At 41.4% G+C, this 25,333-nt stretch overlaps 1 protein-coding gene across 1 annotated transcript in view; it reads left to right on the top strand.

Annotated features, from left to right (window-relative positions):
- Window positions 1-8,223: 8,223 nt before the first annotated feature.
- HABP4 (hyaluronan binding protein 4) overlaps window positions 8,224-25,333 on the top strand; it is a 40,271-nt gene continuing 23,161 nt past the window's right edge. The window contains exons 1-4 of the mRNA XM_046023927.1: window positions 8,224-8,692; window positions 13,580-13,742; window positions 20,538-20,678; window positions 20,901-20,969. Coding sequence (XP_045879883.1) covers window positions 8,338-8,692; window positions 13,580-13,742; window positions 20,538-20,678; window positions 20,901-20,969 — 728 coding nt within the window. The 5' untranslated portion in view covers window positions 8,224-8,337. The remainder of the gene's footprint in view (window positions 8,693-13,579; window positions 13,743-20,537; window positions 20,679-20,900; window positions 20,970-25,333) is intronic.

The following is a 25,333-nucleotide window of genomic DNA, read 5'->3' as shown; positions in this document are numbered from 1 at the left end:
GAAGCAGGTTCCCCACCGAGGAGAGAGCCCAATGTGGGGCTCGATCCCAGGACCCTGAGATCATGACCTGAGCTGAAGGCAGAGGCTTTAACCCACTGAACCACCCAGGTGCCCCTATTTATTTTTATTTTTTAAAAGATTTTATTTATTTATTTATTTGACAAAAAGAGAGATAGCAAGAGCAAGAACACATGAGGGGAAGTGGGAGAGGGAAATCAGGCTTCCTGCTGAGCAGGGAGCCTGATATGGGGTTCTGGGGCTCAATCTCATGATCCTGGGATCATGACCTGAGGCGAAGGCAGATGCTTAATGACTGAGCCACCCAGGCATCCCCTGTTCTTAGTTTTACTTTCTTCCCAGGTGTATGTATAATTTTCCCCAAAGCGATGCAGGTTAACTCCTTCCAACCCTCAAAAAACCCCAGGTGATATGCCTTGGGTCTTTTTGTTCTGGCATCAGTTCCATTGTGTGCGTTGTGGGGAGGGGGAATCCTACACAGCACCTAGTCATTCTCCAGACACCAACAGAGTTAAGAATTCAACTCAGATCTGACACTATCTACCCAGAGATAGCAATATATTACACAGGTTAAGGGTTTGGTCCTCAATGACTGCTTTCTGCTCTAGATGCCAGTCACAAGTTCTGGTTGTCACCTATGCTTCTGACTGACTGACTAGAAATCAGAATTGTCCTACGATTCCCCTTGTCAGGTTCAATTAATTTGCTAGAACAGCTCACAGAAACGTGTTACTAGATTTTTTGCTTTATTACAAAAGGATATAACTCAGGATCAGGCAGGTATTAGAGATGTATAGGGCAAGGCACGGGCAAAGGACACAGAGCTTCCATGCCCACACCAGTCTCCCCAAATCTCCATTGTTCCTCAACTTGGAGGCTCTCTGAATTCCATCCTTTCGAGTTTTTATGGAGGCTCCATGACATAGGCATGACTGATTAAATCATGGCCATTGGTGATTGATTCAACTTCCAGCTCCCCGTCAGGGGGTGGGGACTGCAACTTCCAACCCTCTAATCATCTCGTTGCCTCCATTGGCAACCAACCTTGCTACCGAATTCTGAGGGATCCATGAGCCAGGAATTGTGAACAGAGACCCAATAAAATGTGAGAAATGTGTTTGGTCATCTGAATGACCAAATAGATATTTCTTATAAATCACAATATTGCACTGGTGACACCCTTGGTTTTAATAGGTAAAGGCCAGGGCGCCAGGTCACTTGGTTAAGCAAATGCCTTTGGCTCAGGTCATGATCCCGGAATCCCAGGATCAAGTCCTGCATTGGGTTCCCAGCTCCACGGGGAGTCTGCTTCTCCTTCTGACCTTCTCCCCTCTCATGCTCTCTCTCACTCTTTCTCAAATAAATAAAATATTTTTAAAAAAATAAAAGGTAAAGTCCAAACTCCTTACCACAGTTTATGAAGTAATTTAAGGCCTAGCCCCTCCCTATTTGCATAGCCCCATATTCTGTCATTCTACACAGAAATTCTAATTAATCAGAAGGTCAATCATTCATCAAAACCTGGTCTAAAATTCTTTCCTTTTTGGAACCTTTCCCAATTCATTCCCCTTAATTTTGTGTTACGGTGTTAAATTCATTGAAGGTTATATGGCCAGGGACTTTTCATTGGAGGAGATGGTCTGAGCCCGTGCTGGTGCAGGATTTCTGTCCTTCCTTGGGGGGTAGGCTCTTCTTCATTTTAAGCTGCTTTACCAGGCTGAGCATCTCAAACATACCAGTGGCTAGATAAGGCTAAACTATGTCAGCAACAAAGGACAACCAGGTTCCCATGAGATGATCCTGACGGATCCAGCAGCTGGCTTTGTATTTTTGCTTTAGCTCAGTGCTTCTCAAATTTTACTGTGCACAGACATCTTTTAGTGTTGTTGTAAAGTGCAGATTCTGATTTAGTAGCTCTGAGGTAGGCTTGAGGTTGTGCGTTTCTAACAAGTTCCTGAGTTTCTAACAAGATGTGCTGGTGCTGGTCCATAGACCAGCCTCAGAGAGGGAAGCCCTAGCTTATTTCTAAATACATTTTTGAAATACAATCTAAGCAGAAAAGCAGCCCTTTTTCAACATCTTAGTCAACTCAAACTTAGCATGGACACAATACTGCTTTCACCCCACAAAATGATAGTGTAATGATAAGTAAACCATTTCTCCCACTAGCGCCTCTCTGGATACTCCGCCACATCATTTCTATTGGTGATATAATTAAGGACCTCCGCTCAGCTCTTCTTTAGGGATTATGTGCACATAATGTCTGCCCTCTGCTCATATAGCTTCTTAAGAAGAGAGGGGCGCCTGGGTGGCTCAGTGGGCTAAGCCTCTGCCTTCAGCTCAGGTCATGATCCCAGGGTCCTGGGATCGAGCCCCACATCAGGCTCTCTGCTCGGCAGGGTGCCTGCTTCCTCCTCTCTCTCTGCCTGCCTCTCTGCCTACCTATGATCTCTCTCTGTCAAATAAATAAACAATTAAAAAAAAAAAAAGAAGAGAAACCATGTCCTGCTCATACCTCAGCATTTAGCTCACTACTTAGTGGGAAAGCATAATGATTAGAAGTGCCAGACAGCCTGCGTTCATGTCCCAAATCATGTCCCACTTACTGAGGCACTTCTCTTACTATAAGATGGGGACAGTAGAAGTATCTACCTCTTCAGGTTGTTGTAAGGGTTAAACGAACAGAACTAGAATGAAGGCTAGCACCTAGCAAGCATTATATAAAATTCCACTATGATTATTAGTGAATGTGTAGAATAACGAATCTTTCAGAAACAGTATCACATCCATTTGACCATATAGTACGTGTTAATTCATTTTCACACATTAATTAATTTGTTCCATTTTTATTTTAAACACGTGCAGAATTATTTGGCAGGAGCGTGGACATACAAACCAGAAACTCATTCATTCACATGACAAATGTTTCCTGAATGAAGGGCACCTCTCCAGGTACTGAAGATGAGGCCAGAAAGGAGGGATAGAAGGGATATGGAAATGAGATAGAAATAGTTTCTGGCCTTACGGAGGAGAAAGAAGAAGAAAGATTTATAATGCAGGGCACAGGAGTCCAATGCTACAAGAGGTATGGCAATAACATGCTCATGCCAATCATCACTGGTGGGGGATTCTGTGTATTTCCTGCCAGCATCTATTTTCATATGCAAATATTGGAAACCGTATTTTACTTGGTAACCACCCCCATTCACTCTGTCCCAGCATTTGGGGACTGACTACAATCAGACTCCAGCTTGGCCTGGTGACCCAGGCCTGGTTGATCAGAGAATTCAATACCCTTTATTATAGTCACTGGCTCAAAGGCATTACACATGACCAAAGACAGGCCAGATTTTCAATTCTGGAATTCCTGAATAAATGTGGAATTAAAAAGATCTGAATTCCAAATTATTTTATTTAGGTTTGATTAAAGTTTCAACCAAGATCAAGATTTTAATAGTAGGAACATGGATTTAATTCTGTTCTATTAGCACAGTGGTCTGAGGATACAAACAACTGTGCTAGCCAGTAACATCTTGCCATAAGAAAAAAAGTGGGGGAGAATCTCAATGATACCAAGACTACAAATATTAGTAAGTTGGGTACAGCTCCTTTTTGGATTTAAATATTCTGTATCTGGTCACCATGAATGGACTTTGACTTGCAAAACGTTCTCTTGCCACATCCTGATTATGATTATGTTTATGGTTCTACAACCCCTAACATCAAGACTGCATACTTGCTTTATTCATTTCCTGTGGGAAACCGAATTTAAATTCACTTACCAATCTTGTATCAACTAGATCAGGAACTACAACTTTATTGATCTTATCACAATGGACTCAACTGACACGAGAAATATGAGATCCTCTTGGAGTTAAGAAAAACATTTTTGGGGGCGCCTGGGTGGCTCAGTGGATTAAGCCTCTCTGCCTTCGGCTCAGGTCATGATCTCAGGGTCCTGGAATCAGCAGGGAGCCTGCTTCCCAACTTTCTCTCTCTGCCTGCCTCTACTTGTGATCTCTGTCTGTCAAATAAATAAATAAAATCTTAAAAAAAATTTTTTTTGTTCTTCCATATATTATATAAGCAAGGAGAAATAATTGTAAAATAATATAATTTTTTTACCTTTTCAAATTTACTTCTTTGGTTTTATTTCCCATCAATCATATGAGGAACATAGGACTGATTATAATCATCCTAATTTTATAGAGGAGAAAAGGTAGGCAAAAGGGTATTAATAATCCATTGGCAAAACAGAGTATATAGAATGCAACTCATTGGTGATTCACAAAAACTCAAGCCCCTTAGAGTTTGACCGGTCCTGTGCCTTGGTCCTCATCTAAACATTCCTCCCTGCATATAACTAACAGTAATATGTTTTTAAATAATAACATATTTTTAAACTCTGACCTTTCTGTGAAATTCAACTCAATCTGGAATTGTAGTGTATTTTATTTTATTATTCCTAATGGAATTTTTATGTTAAGTAACCCAAGGTAATTAACGTTTTGTAAGTAGTTAAATTTTACTACATTTCCACTGATGCCGACAAATCACTGCTAAGGAAAGGGTGGTGGGATTATTCAGCATCCACTCCCCCCTGCTTTTTTGGTATGCTTTATTTTCTAGTGTATGTGCTGCCAAAGCGAGCACGGTATGCTTTATTTTCTAAGTTATGGGTGTGTGTTTGTGTGTTGTGTTTCTGTTTGGTAGTATAATTACTAAAGATGGTTTTTATATCTTGGATTATTAAAAACATCAGTCTATTAAACTGACCACATTAAACACAACGTTAAAATAACTCATGCTAATGTGGTAGGGTTGTATTTCAGGAATGCATTGAAGGACGTGATCTCCCAGCAGAACAATAGTCGGGAAAAAAATGTGACGTTGCTCAATCCGTTACCCTCAGTAAATTCTATGGTCATCAAGAGCCCCAAAGGAAACTCATGGCCAGCTAAGACCAGCTAGAGGCTACTCATCTCTATTTCAGTGGTTCTAAATGTGTTCTTAAACCTGAAGCACCTGGGATTGGTTGACTTAAAATTGTTCCGGGCAGTTATGATTTGGAAATGAGGATGCAGTGCTCATAGGGCATGCCTTAAGAACTTGCTGTGGTTGGCTATGTTGGGAAGGAAATGGGGCAGTGGGCTCTCTCCAGATGTCCAGTAGGAAGATGCCAGGCCTCCTCTCAAGTGATAATGGTTTTTTGGTGTTGTTGCTTGGTGCTGGGCAGCTTAAAGATGCCAGGCACAACTGTGGCTTGAAGCAGTGCTTCTCAAAGTATGGTCTCTGGTGTGTGTGGTGATGTTGCATGAAGAATCCTTGGAAATTTCATCCACCTCATAATAATGAGGTCTCATTATGACTCTACCTAGTCTTAAGTCTGATTTGAAATGATGGTGATGATACTAATAATGTTGATAATGACTTCTATTGAGGATTGACTTTGCACCAAGCATGGTGCTGAACACCTCCTAGGCATTATCAGTCCCAGTTTTCACAATAATCCCCTGAAGTAGGCATCATTATTTTTGTCATTTTACAGATGAGAAAACTGAGGCACAGAAATAAGGAACATTTACAAGGTCACAAATGAATTAGTGCTAGAGCCAGGATTCAAATTATGGTCTAACAAAATATATGCTTTAAAAATTGTGGCAAGATACACATAAAATTTACTATTGTAGCTTTTTTTTTTGTACATTGCAGTTACATTTATTCATGCCACAAAGGAAACAACATGTCTATAAGCATACGACAATGCTCCATGTTCCCATTTAATAGAGTATGCTGAAATTTACAGTTAAATTGGTATTCCATCTGATGTGTATTTTCAAGTAAAACTGGCTTATGATGACCATGAGCCAGGTGCAGGACTTGAAGGTTTCAAAGCTTTACTTCTTTTATCAGCACTCCTAATTTTGTAAACGATGAAACCCATCAACCCCATTCCTACCCAAATCTCCTGGTAAACACGGGTATAGTAGGGCTTCATGGGGACCCAAACATCTTTAACAAGGTTTTGAAGCACCTTGGCACAGGATCCCTGGCTCAGGCCGCCCCAACCCACAGAGCCAATGACTCCAAAAGTTTACCCAGTGCACTACAGTGCATTTGGGTTGTCTCCACCTTTTGGCTATTGTGAGTAGTAGTACTGCTATGACCATTCATATACAAGTTTTTGTCTGAACACCTGCTTTCAATTATTTTGGGTTAAAAGAATAAGCTTTTGATCATAAACCTCTGCTGACTCCAAAAAGATGACCAAATACCTTAAAATCTTCAGTCATTCAACAAATACTTACTGAGGACCTACCGTACAACTACCTAGAATGCTAAGCACTGAGAATATAAATTGCAATGACTAAGAATGCAGTGAATGACAGTGAATGTCCTCCTTGGAAATGACAAAAAAATTGAATTGAGTAAAATACAATCCTCGCATCAGTCAGGGTTAAAAGTTCCTTTTCCACTTGCTATTAAAGTAAAAGAAAAGCTCGTGATCACACACTTGAACAAAATGCTTTGACTCAACTGACATAGAAAATATGAGATGCTTTTAAATCAACAGACAAATACAACCAGGAGTAGGTTAAACAATAATGTTGTTTATCATCTTACATAACAAGTCTGAGGTAGGGAGTTTCCCAGTTATTCCAGTGGGATAACAAAGGAATTAGGTTTTCTCCATCCTTCTGCTCTGCCATTCTCATAGTCATAACAAGGGAGAGCAACTCTAGATGTTATGTCCTCTTCACATAACAAGGAGCAAAGGACAGAGGTGGGAAATGGCAGATCCCTTCTCAATCCATTTTTAGATATAAGAAAAATGTTCCCAGGAATCCTCCAGAATACTTTCCCTCAGAGAAGATTTGCACCAAGAGCCTTTTCCCACACTAATCACTGGCAGGAGAATGGAATTACAATGCATGATTTAAGATTAATCAAGTTGGAGGCTGGAAGGGCGCCCAGCTTCCCCTGGGCCACAAGGCCACCTGATGCACTAACAAAATACAGGTTCTGGGAAAACAGAGGAAAAGGAAGGGCTAAGGGATAGGCAGCCAGGTGCCAGGAAGAACTTCCTGGAGGGCTGTCCAGTTCAGAGTCCTCTCTCAGAGTTTGAAAACAAAACAAACAAATGAAACCATACCTCAACATGCCCAAAACCGAATTCATGACACTCATCAAAATGGTCTCTTCCTGTGCTCTATTTGTTTGGAATGCACAAATATAGGAGTCATCCTACCCTCTTATTTTTCCTCAACACCCGTATCTAAAATAGCTCTTGAATCTACTGGTCTCTCCACCTCCACTGCCACCATTCTAATTCAAGTCACATGCATCGACTCTTCCCTGGAGTTCTGCGACAATCTTTTGCTTGGTCTCCTTGCATCCATTCTGACCTGCTTCCAGCCTAGTCCTTCACGTTGCACCTGGGGGGCCTTTGGCCTTTTAGAATACATGTTTAGGCTTAAAATTTGCTTCTCACTGCTCCCAGAATAAAGACCAAAGTAAGGGTCTCCCCCCTTCTTTTCAATTCAGTTACGTTGGTTTCCTTTGAGTCTCAACGGGTTGTGCTCCATCCCACCTCATTACATCCGTACTTGCGGTTGCTCCTGCCCCTGTTATCCTTCATCCTTCGTATCTCCGTTAAACCTTCACTTCCGAGGAAAAGTCTTTCCAAGACTCCTAATTAGGTCAGGTCCCTTTGCCTCGGGCGCGTAGAAAAAAAGTCTGTTGCCTTTCGTTTAGGGCACTTTTCTGTCTATAGACAAAGATCCACGAAAACACGGAGCTAATATCTCTTACGACATAGTGCCTGGCACATAAGTATTCAATACGTAGTTGAATGGCTAGATGAATATATAAACTTCAAAGAAGAGTGGCCCATAATGAACACAGACCCACTCCCAGAAAGAATACAAATAATGGCCGTGACCCACTCGCCCAGCAGAGCCGCGGGGACTACGAGCCTCTTAGCTCCTCCCAGTAGCTCCGCCCCTTGTGCCCCGCCCCTCTCTGGCGAGTCGGGGGGAGGGGCATAGAGGTCGCGTGACGTGACAGCAGCCCGCCGTTGATTGGCCTTTCAGGGACGCCGGCTAGGAAAGGGGGCGTGTCTACGTGCGCTGATTGGCTGTCAGGTGGCGCCTGGGCGGGTAGCGGCGGCCGCGGCGGCGCGGGGGCGGGCGCCAGGAGGGACGAGACCCGGCAGGGCAGGGAGGGCGGCAGCGGTGGGCAGGATGGGTCCTCGCCGCCGACTTTGCTGAGACTCGCTCGCGTGGGCTGCCATCGGCGGGCCCGCAGTGGCCGCGGGGCATGAAGGGCGCTCTGGGGAGTCCCGTGGCCGCGGCCGCCGCAAGCGCCGCGATGCAGGAGAGTTTCGGCTGCGTCGTGGCCAACCGCTTCCACCAGCTGCTGGACGACGAGTCGGACCCGTTCGACATCCTGCGCGAGGCCGAGCACCGGCGCCAGCAGCAGCTGCAGCGCAAGAGGCGTGATGAGGCGGCGGCGGCCGGGGCCGGCAACCGCGGCGGCAGGAGTCCGGCCGGGGCCTCGGGCCACAGACCCGGCGCGGGCGGCGGCCGAAGGGAGTCCCAGAAGGAGCGCAAGAGCCTCCCAGCCCCCGGCGCGCAGCAGCCGGACAGCCCCGGGAGCGGCCCGCTGCCACCCGGTACGCACGCCCGGCCCGGCACCTGGGCACCCCGGGGTAGGCGAGGTGGGCAGGAGGGGAAGGAGAATGGGGTCACGGAGGTCACCCCTCCTCGGCCACCTCTCGACCCCCCACTGCGAGACTGGGGTCAGTGGATCCTGATCCAGAAACGGAAGGGGCCTCTGGGAAGACTTGGGTTAAGTTGAGGGTCCTTGTGGGAGAGGAAGGTAGGAAAAGAGGACGGGAGGGGGGTGTCACGTCCCTTTTGGCCTTTCCCAGCCCCTTGTGGGGGTTGGTGGGGTAGTGCGGTCGTGGAGTAAGGGTCTCAGAATCCTGAAGCTGAGCCTTTACAAGTTGGGCAAAGTTGAGGGATCCTGCTGGGGTGGTGTGTGTGGCGTGGATAACTGGGGTCGCTACCCCGCGGAGCTCAAATCTAGAGCTAGCAGGGACCGGCTCCATCCTCCAGCCCAACCACAGCAAGATTCGGGTCCGGAGGAAAAAAGCGCGCTGGGGAGAAGGAAAAAGAACCCCTCTTAAAGAGGGTGAGGAAGGAGGGCGCGCCGGGCCGCTGGGGGTGGTGGCTAGAGCCCAGGGTGTGTGAAGAATCGCGGGGGCTCGGGGCTCGGGCTTCTGTGATGGAGCGAAGGCCTGCCTGGGTGACCGCGGGGGCGGCCTGTGACGTCAGGGCCGCGAGCAGAATGCGGCGGGGGCGGACGCGGGGTCCCTGGCTCTTTGCAGGCTCCGTACCTTCACCCCATCACCGTACACCCCACCCCCTTAGGGTGGCTTCCTGCAGCCAGCCCGCATCATTTCTCAATACAGCATGTAGTGTCGCTGCGATGTGTAACTTGTCATTAACTCGGGCTGCTTTAAGAAAAGCGTTTTTAACCTTCACCCTTTTCAACAAGAATATTCAAAGTTCCCCACACGCTGTTTAGCCAGTTACCACTGTCATCATCCAGTCAGGGAGGGAACTTAAGAGTCTCTTATCACCTGAACTGCATCAGTTCATAGTCTGGAAGACTCCATCTGTGTTTTCTGTTTTCCTAAAATAAGGCCGTGGTCCTAAGGTTTGCTTAAAAGGAGTGTTAAAAGATTAAGATGTGTCGTTCCATCACTCCAGCCAGTGTTTGGCAATGTATTCAACTGGGCTTTACTGGCCTGTTCCTTGCTTGGTTACAACTGTACTTCCCATCCCTGAAATTACAACTCCTGGCTTAAGTGTTGTGTCTTTGACTCCTGCAGCTAGGTAATGTTTACCTTTATCTGTGAAAGCTTCAGTCTGACATATCACTGGAGAATGAGAAAAGTCACTATAATAAAGATCTTGAAAATTATTTTAAATACTACTGGATTTCTGAAAACCCCATGCTGGTAGGCCAGTAGGTTTACGAGCCTGTTTAAACGGTGAATGAGATGAGATATATTGTACATTTTGTTTTATGTTTTCCTTTTTCTCATAAATCTATTTAGATAAATATAGTAATGAAAGAACTGAGGAAGGCTAAGCTTTTTTTTTTTTTTTAATTTGACAGAGAGATCACAAGTAGGCAGAGGCAGGCAGGAGAGAGAGAGAGAGAGGAGGAGGAGGAAGCAGGCTCCCTACTGAGCTGAGCAGAGAGCCCTATGCGGGGGCTCGATCCCAGGACCCTGAGATCATGACCTGAGCTGAAGGCAAAGGCTTAACCCACTGAGCCACCCAGGTGCCCCAAAGGCTAATCTTTTCTTCTCCCTTTACTTTTTAACAAATGAAAATAATGTATTTTATCCTTTGGTATGAAACTGCATTCAGTGCTGTTACTATATTGCTTTTTAACCTTTTTAATATTAAAAATCATGACTTTTTAGTATAAGAATTTTGGACAATTCTGAAATGTATGAAGTAAAAATTCCTATTTTTCTTACTTGTTAACACCTTGTATTTATACAGAGCTATTTCTTTTTTTTCCCCCTAAATTTAAATGACATATAAACTGAGTTGCAACCTGCTTTCACTTTGCATTGTGACCTAATGGGTTTATAACTTTTTTCTGCCAATTGTTCATGATCCAGTTGATCTGGCCTTTGAGATCTATATTAAAGATCTTTAGTTAATTTTGTAGTTAGAATGGAAATTTTGTCATTTGTCAGTTCTTTCTCAGACATGTTATTTCAGGAGTAAACAGCTCATTAATTTCCATTCATGTAGTTACTATACTGAATTTATGCAGGGCTACTCTCAAGATTTTGTAGCCCTCATTTCTAACATTCAAACTTTTTAATTTAGTTAGAATATTGTAAGTGAATGCTCATTGTGGACAGGAATCAAAGTCAAAACATGTTTGACATGTATTGGAAACATTTTTGGATGTGGATATGGAAACCATAAGATTTTCCCATAGAAACAGGTTTTTAATGCCCTTCACTATGTAACAACATATATTGACCCTTGGGTGAGCCTTGTTTGATAAATTCATTCTTGAAATCCAGAGGTTTGCTTTTCCTAACCTTTTAGAACTATTGTCTTTGAGTCGAAGCTCTTTATTTTGTAGGAAGTCTTTGTATGGGCTTGGGTTTAGATCAGTGATCAGACAGCATGTGCCAGCCTTTTATTGGAAAGGGCTAGAGAAATTCAGTGTTTGCATTATCTGCTCAGAGCTGCTGACCCAGCACAGAAACATACTAGGTTCAGTTGCTGTCTTGATCTCTTAGCACTAAATTGTGGGGGAAAAACTGAACCCCTTTTATCTTTGTTTGGGTTTTGGAGAGAGAATGAAGTGTTTGCAGTGTATTTAAAATTATTCTAATAAGTATACAGTTATATTTAATGGTTTTTAATTTGTACACCAAAAGTTTGGAAGAAGTTTTAATACAAAGGATGCAGTAAATGTCATTTTACATTTTGAATGGTGAATTCCAAATTTAATTGATACAATTTTAAATAACCTTGAGGAAGCAAAAAGGTAGTATAAGCTCCTAAATAATTATGTAGTTGAGTAGAAATACTAAGATTTTTAAAAAATAGGTTATAAATAGGAAATTTGAAGCTGCATTAAAATAACTTTTTACATTGAGGGAAAAGTATTGAAAAGTATTGTTGCTGTTGCCATATTAACTGATTGCTGTTATGTTAGAATCTCTTGTAGTTTTCAACTTGCTAGATAATTAACTTTCATAATAACATTTTCTATCTAACGTTTCAAATTTGATCTCTATTAGTAATTTGCATGCCCTCAGATTTGGCATTGCATACTCCTGGGACAAGTATCAGTCTGTTTTGTTTCTGCAAGAGAAGCATAATGATCTGTTTATGACAACATCTTTCCCATATCCCAAACATGTCATAAGCTCAGATTGTGACTAATGTCACAATTACAGGATGCAAATCGGATTTAAGCATCTCTAGTTGTGGGACATTAACTTAAGATTGAACTTAGATTTGTTATGTAACTTTTCACATTTGAAAAAAATAGTTTAGGCTAACTAACAAGTAATAAATTGCACAATTTTATGTTAGTGGTGTCACAGACTTGATTTTTGCTTTAAAATGTGATCACTAAGGTATTGGAACTATGTTAACATTTACATGTGCCCAATTAAAAGTTCAGATAGGAAATATTCAGTAGGAAAACAACAATATGTATAAATGTATTTTCCTTAAGAGTCATGTGTTATTTAAGTAAGAGGAATCTAGGAATTTAAAAAATACCCATTAACTCAAATACATTTAATATTTTTATAGCTATACAACCAACGTGAAGGGCAAGTTATACCAAGGAAAATAGAAACTGCTATCATAAAAATAGTACGTCTTGTTTGAGATGGAGACCTTTTAAATGTATATAAATAAAAATAAATACATTTTTTGGGAAATGGATTACGAAGTGACAAAGTTCTTCACAGTGTATTTACCAAGTATTAGCTGCCTTCAGACATAGAATCTAAGAATTTTTAAAGCAACAAAACCAGAGAGAAGTAAAGTGAGAGAGAGAGAGGGAGAGACTGAAGCCTTTTGTCACCCTGGCTAAGTGCATCTTCTCTGCAAATGAGAGATGTCCCTTTGAGTGCCAACTGGTCTTTGTATGAGTTGGCAAATAGCAGTTTGGCCTTATATTGACAAGGATGATCATAAATGTATAAAAAGCAGAAGAACAGGAAAATCTGTTTTCAAACGAAGATAATAGCAGTATGACTATTTGAAAACGAAAACCTTAGTAGCCAATGATAAACCACAGTTTAACTAAAGTACAATCTGAAATACAGTGTTTATCCTATGGAGCTTACCTACCATGTTTTAGTAAATGCTTTTGTCAAAAGTAGTTAATTTGGCAAACGTGTATATCCAGAGCTGTCACACTCTGTCAGATAATTATAGGTTAGTTGGTATAGTTTATATTTCCTAGGACAGAAGAGGAGGAGAACATAAGTGTCTTAAAAGTTTTATTCACAAGTACAGTTGACCCTTGAGCAACTACAAGTGGGGACTAGGAGCACCGACCGGCTGTTCAGTTGAAAATCCACATAAAATTTTTGACTTCCAAAACCTTAATTACTAATAGCCTACTGTTGACTGGAAGCCTTACCAATAATAGTCAATTAGCATGTATTTTGTGTATGTGTTACATATTGTATTCTTACAGCAGATAAGCTAGAGAAGACAATACATTGACACTACTGTACTGTATCTAAAAAAAAAAAAATCCATGCATGTGTGGGTCCACGTACTTCAAATCTGGGTTGCTCAAGGGTCAGCTGTAGTTGACTCTGGGCCATGACAGTATCCACAACTGTTTTCTTCTCCGAGTGTTTCTGAACTTCCCAGATTTTCCTATGACTTTGACTTCCAGAAAAGTGGAATTTAAAATTTCTTGTAAATGTGCTGTTGTGGACCTGGTGTCTCAGCTCTCCCTTCTGATTTGTCCCTGGCAGGCCAGAAGCGAGCTCCCAGAAGAGGGGAGCAACAGGGATGGAATGACAGCCGGGGGACAGAGGTGACACTTGACCGAGCAGAGCGAAGATCCTACAGGGAGTATCGACCCTATGAGACCGAGAGACAGGCAGACTTTACACCTGAGAAGTTCACAGATGAAAAGTACGTATGGCAGACCTCGGCCAGGAGGATGGGGGGAGCCAGAGGGTTTTAGGAGAACTTCTAGCCTTTGCCGCCTTTTCATGGTGCCAGTCCTGGGAGTATTTTGCGAACTGAAGTTGGCAGTTACTTTAGGTGATGCATGAGGGAAATTATTGTATGGTGAAAAATGAATTATTTATTGGTAACTACATAAAGCACTCCTGTAAAAAACTACACAGGAGTCTGTTAAATTGGTTAAATTTTCTTTTGCAGTTTAGGCTAGGGATATAATTATGGTTTTGATTTAACATTACTAATTTAGACTACTAACAAATTTAAACGAGTTCCTGGCCCCATGGTTAGGTCAATTGGCTATCAGAATGACGTTTTAAGGAAAACTGATGCAGTGTGTAACACCAGTTTCTGGCTCCTATACCTTCCTCTAGAAAGTGTTCTGAACCTGAAGGTGGTCTCAGGCTGGTACGGCTGGACACCACTCCTGAGTGATGGGGCAGCTTTGCACCTGTGCCTACGTGTACACAGAGAGCCATTCTCGATGTCTTCTGCTTGGTACTGCTTGCTGCCTAAACTTTTTGTTTAATAATTCACACAACACTGAGTTTAGATTAAACAAACAACTTGTGAATCAAAATTAAAGGAAAATAGGTAAAAGGGGCTAAGGGAGACCAAAACAGTGTATGTTGACACTATCAGCTGTCAATAGTTAATGTCAAGGCAGCCATTATTCCCAATTTCAACTTCTTGACTACTAATTCCATTTAGGATCGTGGCTACAAGTTTTAACCAAAGACATGGCTTTGTAAAACCATGTTCATTAACACCCCCCCTCCACCCCATTGCAAAAAGTCCAGCAGAGTAGCGCAGTCTGGGAGGGCTGAAGCAGGTGGTGACTTCCACACATCTGTTCCCTAGAGTTACATATTCAGAACTTCAAGATGGTGTATCTGCCACCATGTTGGAGGGTGAGGGAAGAGAAAGGCTTAATTCTGCTATTTTTGGTGATTACTTCAATTTTGCTGTGTAATGGCCATAGTCTGCTTGCCTACAAAAAGCCTTCTGGATCAGAACTACTTATTTGGGGAAGCATATGTGTATTTTTTTTTCCCTCACTTAAGGGATTTATTCCATGGAAATAAGGAAATTATAGCTCAGAAGCACAAACTCATGTTTCCAACTTTTTTAAGTAGCAAAACTATGAGTCCTTAAAAAGGATGAGTATAAGTTAACACAAAACGGTGCCTATTAAGTGAAATCATACATGTATGTAAGGGTAGGGGTAGGGTGGGATATGGGATCATGGAGGGATTTTTCTTTTTTCTTTAAAAATAATTTCAGATTGGGGCACCTGGGTGGCTCAGTGGGTTAAAGCCTCTGCCTTCAGCTCAGGTCATGATCTCAGGGTCCTGGGATGGAGCCCCACATTGGGCTTTCTGCTCAGCAGGGAGCCTGCTTCCCCACCCCCCTGCCTGCCTCTCTGCCTACTTGTGATCTCTGTCTGTCAAATAAATAAATAAAGTCTTAAAAAAATAATAATTTCAGATTTACAGAAAGTTGCAAGACTTAAAGGATTTCTATATACCCCCACCCAGATTCCCCAAATGTTAACATTTGCTTTATCATAACTCCCCTCCTTCCCTTCCTTTACACACACACACACACACAACCTTTGTTCTTTGACAGTTAAGAGTGAGATACAAAATTATCTTTTTATGCCTAAATACTTAAATGTATTTCCTAAAAAGGTGGTGCAATTATCAAACTCATTAACATCTACAATTCTGTTATCTAATCCTCTAAATCTACAGAGTACTCACATTTCACTAGTTGTCCTAATAATGCCCTTTCAGCAAAAGAGAAAAAATGCCTGGTTCAGGATGCAGTCCCAGAATGTGCGTTGCCCTTAGTCGTCTTTAATGTAGAACGGCTCCTTAGTCTTCCTGTATCTTTTATGACTCTGACATTTTGGAAGAGTGTGGGTCATTTATTTTGTAGGACTGCCCAGAATTTGAATTGGCCTGGTGTTTCTCTATGAAATGATATTATGTACTTTGGCAGGAATACCACAGAAGTGATATCTCCTGTCCTCAGTGTATTACATTAGGTATAGGCAGGTAATTTTTACCTTCAAGGAAATTTGAAATTATTTCTGATAAGTTATGTGCTATTAGAAAAGATATTTTCCTTAATTTCTTAAAAAATATTCTCCTATTAATAAAGATCTGTAAGCGAATTTGACAATTTAGAAAATGCATGCAGTTATAAAGAAATTAAAACTACTTATCTTACCATCTAAGATGATTACTCTTAACACTGGCCTAAATTTTTCCTTTTTTTCTTATAAATGGGTGTACTTAAATATTAAGATGATAATACATATGTACTGAGTTCTTTATATTCTTTCAGTTCCATGTGACATGGCAGAAGTGTTTTCCATGTCCCTAACAATGTTTGGTAAACATTTTTCATGGTTCTATTATGATGTGTTGTTTGGATGTGGTCCAATGTAATCATTCCCTTAGGATTGGTCCTTTCCTAGATGGGAGTTCTAGAAGTGGGAACCATAAAGCAGTGGTCCTCAACTGGGTGTCAAGTATCCTAGAACCCAGTTTGTGCTTTAGTGCAAGTTTGGATGGGTACATGTAGTGTGAAAACAAATTGGGGTAAAGAGGGGGATCTTTTGATGCATAGTGACCAATCTCCATCCTGTTAACCTGTCGCATTTACTCTATCACTAATATAGCTCTTTCTCCAGGTTTGAATATAATAAATTGAACTTTCATCTTTGCTTATTTGATAGTGAAAAATCCTATCACCTTACATTTTCTATGATACCTATACATGGTTATTGGACAGAATTACAGAATCCTGAAAAAATTTTTTTTTTTCTAAGACAGCATGCATGCACAGAGCATAGGGGCAGAGGGAGGAGAAAGAGGATCTTAAGCGGGCTCCACACCACGGCACAGCCAGACGCAGGGCTCGATCCCACAACCCTGAGATCATTACCTGAGCTGAAATCAAGAAGCTTAATAGAACTGGAGCTACCCAGGCACCCCTAGAATCTTGATAATCTTTTTTTTTTTTTTTAAAGATTTTATTTATTTATTTGACAGACAGAGATCACAAGCAGTCAGAGAGGCAGGCAGAGAGAGAGGAAGGGAAGCAGGTTCCCTGCTGAGCAGAGAGCCCGATGCGGGGCTTGATCCCAGGACCCTGAGATCATGACCTGAGCCGAAGGCAGAGGCTTAACCCACTGAGTCACCCAGGCGCCCCTAGAATCTTGATAATCTTAACAGACTTTATCTAATTCAGTCCTTTCCATGTTTACGAATGAGGAAACAAACCCCTCATTGCAGTGATGAGTACTCTGGTCCTAGCTGGCTCAGGTGGATTTTTGTTCCTCTAAGCAGAGCACACAATTTCATAGAGAAGCAGTGTCCTAAGTGGTGCTGACAGTAGCTGTCCTTGTGGCTCAGCTGCAGAGATCAGCCAGGTCACTTGCATATGGTCTGGGAGGGCCACTACTGTTTTTAATGCAGTAGGAATTTTTCTTTAGGTTCCAGATAATGAAATTAAGTGAACTCCTTGAACACAGGCTATTAAGAAATTAGTCTACCTCTGTCTGGATACATTTTGACCATTTCTTTGGCTCTTCCTGAAGTTTACTGCAGGTCATTCAAAGTCTGGGTTCTGAAAGATATTACTTACTCAGATATTTGTTTGTTTGTTTGTTTCTCCTCATAAAGAAGCATTTTAAAGAATTGGGGTAAAATCTACATAGCATAAAATCTACCATTTTAAACACTTATAAATGTATGACCATGCGGTGGCATTAAGTACATTCACATTGTTGTGCAAATGTCACCACTGTCCTTCTCCAGAACATTCTTATCTTCCCAGAATGACACTCTGTTTCCAGTAAATATTAACTGCCCCACTTGCCCCTCCATGAACTTCATTCCCTTCACCTGTAAAACAGGTACTCATGTCTTAAAAAGACTGTTGTCGAGAGTGGATGACAGGGATGTAAGGCAGGGTACTCGGCTGAAATGTTATTTTCCTTACTTTGGCTTGTGAGTACATCACAAGTAAGGCTTCCTAACTTAGCGTACAGGATTTCTCAATGCTCACTAGCCTGTGGGGGAAAAAAAGGATAAGTTTTATGGTTCCAACTTTTAGTATATGTGCTGCCAACACGAGTACAAAGAGGATATATTTTATAATCAAGGGATCATAAAGAAGCAATTGAGAATATATTTAATTGAGGGTGGAGGTGTGGGTAATCTGTGGAGTAAAGAAAAAAATGGTTCAAGGCATTAAAATAAACCAGAACACACAGTGCTATTTTAGGGTCAGTTTCAGTCACTATAATATTTTAAATGACTTTGTATTTTGTTGGTTTCTGATCTAGATTTCGTGTAAATTTAGACCTGTTTTGACTGTTGGCATTATTTTCCATGTATGTTTTGGTGTTTCATTTCCTCTCAGTATTTAAGTAGAATTTTTTTTCTTTTATGGCCCTGTCCAACTCCCTTATTATTATTATTATTATTATTGGTACTTTGGTTTTGTCATTGTCTTAGAACTCTGCTCCACATATTTATCATAACATGTTATTGATTTTATAATAGTCTCTATTTCAAAATTTTGTTTTGGGGCGCCTGGGTGGCTCAGTCGTTTAAGCAGCTGACTCTTGATTTTGGCTCAGGTCATGATCTCAGGGTGGTGGGATCAAGCTCTGTGTGGGTTCCACATTCAGTAAGGAGTCTGCGTGAGAGTCTCTCCCTCTCCCCTTCCATGCTGCATGCACGCGTTCTTTCTTCTTCTGTCTCTAAAATATATAAATCTTAAAAAAAAAAAAAAAACGGAATAAAATTTTTGTTTTGGTCAGGGGTGGGGGAGGTGGGAGGCAGAAAAGCTAACCTGGGGAATTTATTTAGGATGATGTGTCTTGTAAGAGACTTGCATAAAGTTAATGATTAGTGATTCTGCATTTTTTAATCCTTTTGTATCTTTTTGCCCACTATCAGATGGTAGCTTTTTAATGTAACATTTCAGCCATAGCAGTAGACTGGAATATACCTCTGGTTTCAGTGCTTGAGCCACTGATGCCACTAGAGTTCAGTAAGTAATTGGTCATCATTTTAAATGTTTTTTAAAGCCTCTACAAATTAAAAAATATATAATTTATCTTATTTAAGTAAGGTTTAATGATGAAAATGATATGGTCCTTCCTTCCTGTTGTAGCTTCGGTCTTCATAAACAATGACAGTGACTAGAGACATGGCCGAGAATGGGTGTTAGGAGCAGTGGGTGGGCGGTCAGGCCTTGGCGCCAACAGATGTGGCAGGGGAAGAAGGGGAGAGTGTAGAAGACAGCTGGTTCTTGGCTTTGGTATTTTCGTGCTGTGAGTTAGGGACCACAGGAGGAGCAAGGGTCAGTGTTGGTCCCATATCCGCAGGGCCAGGGCATGGACAGAGGGTATGTCCAGGAAGTAACTGGCTTTGTGGCCTGGAATCAGAGACTTCACTGAGAGACTCAGGGTCACATGTGTGAATGTCACATAGCAATAGCATGGAGATGAGGACAGTGTGTGCCAGAAATAGCAAGTCAGGAATGCAGGTACGTGTAAGGACAATCAGGTATCCAGAAGAACGAGGCAGGCAGCTGTGTGTGGAGCACCAAGCCTAGTGAAATGAAAGGGGCGAGGTAATAGAACTGGTCCCTTTATGTGACTCTGGACGTGCCTGCCTGTAAGAAGTGGGATTGGGTAGCTGAGGAGCAAGGGGAATAGCTTGTGAATTTTGTACCCTCTTTCAGTATGACCTATTACAAAAATATATATATATATTTTTATATTTTATTTATTTGACAGAGAGAGAGGTCACAAGTAGGCAGAGAGGCAGGCAGAGAGAGAGGGAGAAACAGGCTCCTCACTGAGCAGAGAGCCTGATGCGGGGCTCAATCCCAGGACCCTGAGATCATGACCTGAGCTGAAGGCAGAGGCTTAAACCACTGAGCCACCCAGGCGCCCCTACAAAAATAATTTTTTTAAGGACAGGCAGGGAAAGAGAAGCCAGCGAGGTCAGAGGAAAATTAATAGTCAGCGGTGTCAAATGATGAATAGGGGTCAGATGACATAAAGCCAAAAGTTGCTGTTCGCTTTAACAACAAAGAGCTTCAGCTGTCCTTGGAAGTTTGTGTAGAGTGGTGGGGGTCGAAAGGAGGTTGTTGCAGGTTAATGTTTTTAGCCCCAAGGTTCATTTACTCACTGGTTTTGTTTGGGAGACGGAGATTTGGGAGGGGGGATAATTTGAAGTTAAATTATTTCTGTTACACAGAACATTCCAAATTTAATGCAAGTATTGATTATTAGAGCTGGAATGAATCTTAGAGTTTATCCTAATTTTATAAATGAGGAAACCAGATCCAGAGAAAGGGATGGCCTTCCACAATGAGACCTGCCCAGGACCTGCTTCTCTCATCTGGCTCCCTCACCTAGCTGCTGTATGGGGCAAGTTACCTACCTCCTTTATGCCTCTTGTTTCCTTATCTGTGGACAATAGTTGTCCGCTGTAGTTCTGTTTTTGAGAATTAATGACTGTATGTGAAGGGCTCAGAACAGTGCTTCAGGTAGTAGTATTCAGTAAAAAGTTAACTATTGCTTTATTATTCAAGCCACGGTTCTTTCCAGTACATTACAGCCATCATGTCCTTCTAGAATTATTTCTGAAAAGAGTCTTCTTAGCCCTTTCATCCAATTCACTACTTTTGATTCTACCCGTCTCTTTCTAGACCCCTTGACAGATTTGATCGAGACAGACCACCGAGAGGCCGGGGAGGCCCAAGAGGGGCCATGCGAAGCCGAGGCAGAGGTGGCCCCGGGAACAGAGCTTTCGACAGTTTTGACCAGAGAGGGAAACGAGATTTTGAGAGGTATGCTGGGAATGAGAAAACATCACTTCTCTGTAACTGCTGTTTTTGCTTCATGTTCTTGGTAATACATGACATGAATCTGTTTGTTTTGTGTTAATATTTAGTTGATTTTATATAGTGTGCTCTTATTCCTGAGGGAGCTGATCCTGGGACAGCTTTTCTGATTTGGAGATTGACTGGAGACCACCTTCTAGTTTAAAGGAATATTCTTTCTTTCTCTAGAACAATCAGAACTGAAGACAACATGGGTGGATGTGGAGTTCGAACCTGGGGATCAGGTAAAGATACCAGGTACGGTGCAAATGTGTACCTTCTGTGAACATACAATTAGGTGGAAATCTCTGGATCTTTATTTTCTTCATGAAAAGTAATCTCTGTTGTGCTTTCAGTGTCTTTATACTTGTGTGCCATTAGGTAAGCATTTTAGGCTTTTATTTAGTGAGATGACTTTTTTTTTTTTTAATATTTTATTTATTTGACAGAAATCACAACTAGGCAGAGAAGCAGGCAGAGAGAGAGGAGGAAGCAGGCTCCCTGCGGAGCAGAGAGCCGGACGTGGGGCTCGATCCCATGACCCTGGGATCATGACCTGAGCCGAAGGCAGAGGCTTTAACCCACTGAGCCACCCAGACACCCCGTGAGATGACTTTTTAAATCATGTTTGCTTTGTTGCAATTAGATTTGAAAACTACTTTTAAAGTTCTTTTACCATATTTTAGCCAGAAGTTTGTACTTGCTGATACCCCAACACATGGCACTGTACATTTGCATAGACCTCAGAATGCTTTTGAATTCCTGGATATTCTATACTTTATTTTTCTGTGATCTCCCCAAGTTCTCATATGCACTGCATCTTGATTTCATGAAATCATTCGCAGTTTGAAGCTCAGTAACAAGTTTCACCAAAGGTTCAAATCTCACATTTTTCTGAGGCTTCATAGTGTCTCAGATCTGTGCTAGTTTTGCTACTTAGAAGAGATTCTTGGTTCTGCTGTTCCTGTCATTTCATGGCTGCAGGGACAATGCCTTCCTGTGTCTGCAAAGCCTAGGCAGCAAGAACTTCCAGGCAGTGCAAGATAAGGAATGGGTCCCCCAGCTCATGTTGTGGGGCAGGCTTTCCACACGTTTGAAGGCTTGAGAGAATCCAGACTTCCACTTTTCTTCTTCTGGAGAATATAAGCTTTTTTCATAGACAGATTTTTCTGAAACTGTTGTCCTTAAAGACAAACGTACAAAACCATACTAAATGTAATATTACATGTGTTGCTGTTGCATGTCTATGTTGTCCTTGAGAGGAAAAAGATTCTTGTTGAATGTTTCTCTCAGTATAGGGTTTCATAGGATCTTGATTATGAATGTTTTAATTTTGTTTATTTTACTTTGATAATATCTATTTTTAAAAGTAATACCTCTGAAGGGTGCTTGCGTGGCTAAGTTGGTTAAGCGGCTGCCTTTGGCTCAGGTCATGATCCAGGGTCCTGGGATCGAGCTCTGCATTGGGCTCCCTGCTCAGCGGAGAGCCTGCTTCTCCCTCACCCTCTGCCTGCTGCTCTGCCTACTTGTGCTCTCTCTCAGTCTCTCTAATATAAATAAATAAAAAAAAGTAATACCTCTGAGTCATCTGCTTTACCACCTTAGTTAATAACCATCACTCCAGGGGCACCTTGCTGGCTCAGTTGGTTAAGCATCTGGCTCTTGGTTTCAGCTCAGGTCACGATCTTAGAGTCCTGGGATCAAGTCCTGTGTCGGGCTCCCCGCTCAGCAGAGAGTCTGCTTGTGGATTCTACCCTTCTCCCTCTGTTCTTCCCCCTGCTCATACTCTCAGTCAGTCAGATTCTCTTCCCCTCTCTCTCAATAAATAAATCAAAACTACCGTTCTGTTTCCTTGCAAACACTGGAACTTAAAATAATTTTGGCTTCAAGTGATCATGTTCCAGAGGCAGTCGGCACTGGTCTTTTTTTTTTTTTTTAAAGATTTTATTTATTATTTATTTGACAGACAGATCACAAGTAGGCAGAGAGAGAGGAGGAAGCAGGCTCCCTGTTGAGCAGAGAGCTGGATGTGGGGCTCGATCCCAGGACCCTGGGGTCATGACCTGAGCTGAAGACAGAGGCTTTAATCCACTGAGCCACCCAGGTGCCCCGTCGGCACTGGTCTTATGACACAAGATGTAACCAGGTGTGATGTGTGCTGCTGGTGGGCTGGCAGGTCCCGGTGCTAAAAGGACACACATCACAGGGCATTTTGGATTGGTTTGTGAGTTATTCAGCCAAAGCTCTGAGGTGGCAATAACTTGTCATTTAAAGATTTTCAGCGAATAGACTTGAATTTCTCACTTAATAAATGGAGAGATTGATTTTGATCATGAAAACAGTGTAGTACAGTGGAGTTATATGCTACTTGTGATTAATGAGAAAGAAGAGGAAAGCCAAGCATAGTAAGGCTGGCAAAGCCTAACACTGGGGTGCATTGGCAGTTTGAGGGTTTGGGGGCACTTGGATGTCTCAGTCGGTTGAGGATCCGACTTGTGATTTTGGCTCAGGTCATGATCTCAAGGTTGAGATCGAGTCCTGAGTTGGGCCCTGTGCTCAGTGGGCAGTCTGCTTGAGGTTCTCTCCCTTCGATTCTCTTCTGCCTCTCTAAAATGAATAAATAAATCTTAAAAAAATAAAGAAAGTTGCTGTAGTTAGTATTCCTCCTTGAAGTCATTGGCAGTGCTAACTAAATTTATGGATAAGATGTTTTCAAAATGGTACAATGAGCCATTTCCAGTGTAACTGCTTTTCTTCAACAGTGTGACAGTGGGTGCCTGTGATGAAAGTAGAGTTTTCTCCATTTGTGGTATATTTAAAAATGTCACATCAGATACCAGATATTTTCTTGTTACCAATTGAAACACACCCACAAAAGCAGTTTTCTGTAATGGTGCCTTCCAACTTTTATTTCAAAGAGCAAGATAGTCTTATGTAATAATCAACATTCGATTAAAATCTGTTCACTGTCATAGATTTGTGTAAGTGTGAAGTCTGAATTTGCACTAGATAACAAAGCCTTGAGGTGTTTAACTAATCGCTTTGTGGAATGTACTTTTGCAAACAGGCATTTTCTGTATTCATATAACTGAAGTCAAAATATACACATGGACCCTGGAGGGCCCTGTAAATCCAACATTGATTATCTACTTTCAACAAAATAACAGAATCCACCAATATAAATTGTTGCTAATTTTGAAACCCCATGGTTCAGCAGTTTTGGTCACATGGTTCTCTAAGAGGTGTAAGCCCATTAGTTTTTTGTTTAGTTAAATAATTTAGGTCAACACAGGAGAAAGATCTGTGATTTCTTCCTTTTTTAAGATCAGCTCCTCAAGTTTAGGAAATGCTGTTATTTACATAGCCCTTTTGTGATTTTTAGTTGTTGAAAGCTATGAGTTACCAATAAACCTATGGTTTTATCCCCTTGGTTTATTATGTTGTCAAGGGCATAAAGAGAAAGTTGGAGTAATTTGTGCTGCTACTGCTAGACTGTGGGGCTCTGGGTGCCAGAAGCTCCTGTGACCCTGCCCAGGTCTAGCTAATGTACAGAGGCAGCCTCTGTGAAGGGGCCTTCATCAGGCAGAGCAGGAACCGCATCCTTCCAAACTCAGAGTGCCTTTGATTTATGACCTTTTTTAAAAGTAAAAGTTAATTATTTGGAGTGCCTGCCTGGCTCAGTCAGAAAAACATGCAACTCCTGATCCCGGGGTCGTGAGTTTGAGCCCCATGCTGGGTGTGGAGATTTCTAAAAAAATAAAAATAGAAATGAAGAAACTTCCAAAAAATTATTTATTCAAATTCAGTATCTAAAAATTCATTTTTAAAGTTTAGTACAATAGCTTTGGATGATGAATAAAAAAAGTTAAATGTAAAAAGTCAGTTCTGTTATTACAGTTCAATTTGCCTTTGCTTTTTAAAAAATAGCATATGTTGTGTTACTTTTTCCTTAATGGGAGATGAAAAAGTGCTGGCATCTGTATGTAGAGTATGAAATATTTCTTTTCTTTTTTTTTTAGTATGAAATATTTCTAATGGATATACTTATACTGACTATTTTTAGCATTTCCCTGAACATGAAATTTCTTTTGCTGGGACTGATTTTTTTTTTTAAAGTAATAATCATATAGGATTAATGTTAACATAAAAAGGGAAAATTAAGATCATGTATATTAGAATTCAAGTTGTGTCTCATTGTGCTATACTTTCTAATCTGTAGATTGTATTTCAATGTGATGATATATAAATTGATGTTTCAGAGCCTTATTTTTTTGGCACAGTTACTACCAGCCTATTTGTATTCTGCACACTCATTATTGTGGAATGTTTCCATCATTTCCTAGTTTGATATAGTATATTCTTGTGTATTGTGAGTCATTTGACACTTGTAGGTTGAGAATTTAAAAAAAAAATTTTATTGAATTACAGTTGACATACATAGTTTGTCATATACAAATATAGTTGATATACAGTATTCTATTAGTTTGAGGTGCATAACATAGAGATTATGTTATGATGAAGACATTATGATGAAATGCTTACCATATTAAGTGTAGTTACCATCTGTCACCACCATAAAAAGTATTACAATATTATTGCCTGTATTCTCTATGCCGTACTTT

This window comes from Meles meles, chromosome 11 (assembly GCF_922984935.1).
Source record: "Meles meles chromosome 11, mMelMel3.1 paternal haplotype, whole genome shotgun sequence".
Classification (NCBI taxonomy): domain Eukaryota; kingdom Metazoa; phylum Chordata; class Mammalia; order Carnivora; family Mustelidae; genus Meles; species Meles meles.
Note: the sequence above shows the minus strand (reverse complement) of the source record. Positions and strands in the feature narration are given on the sequence as shown.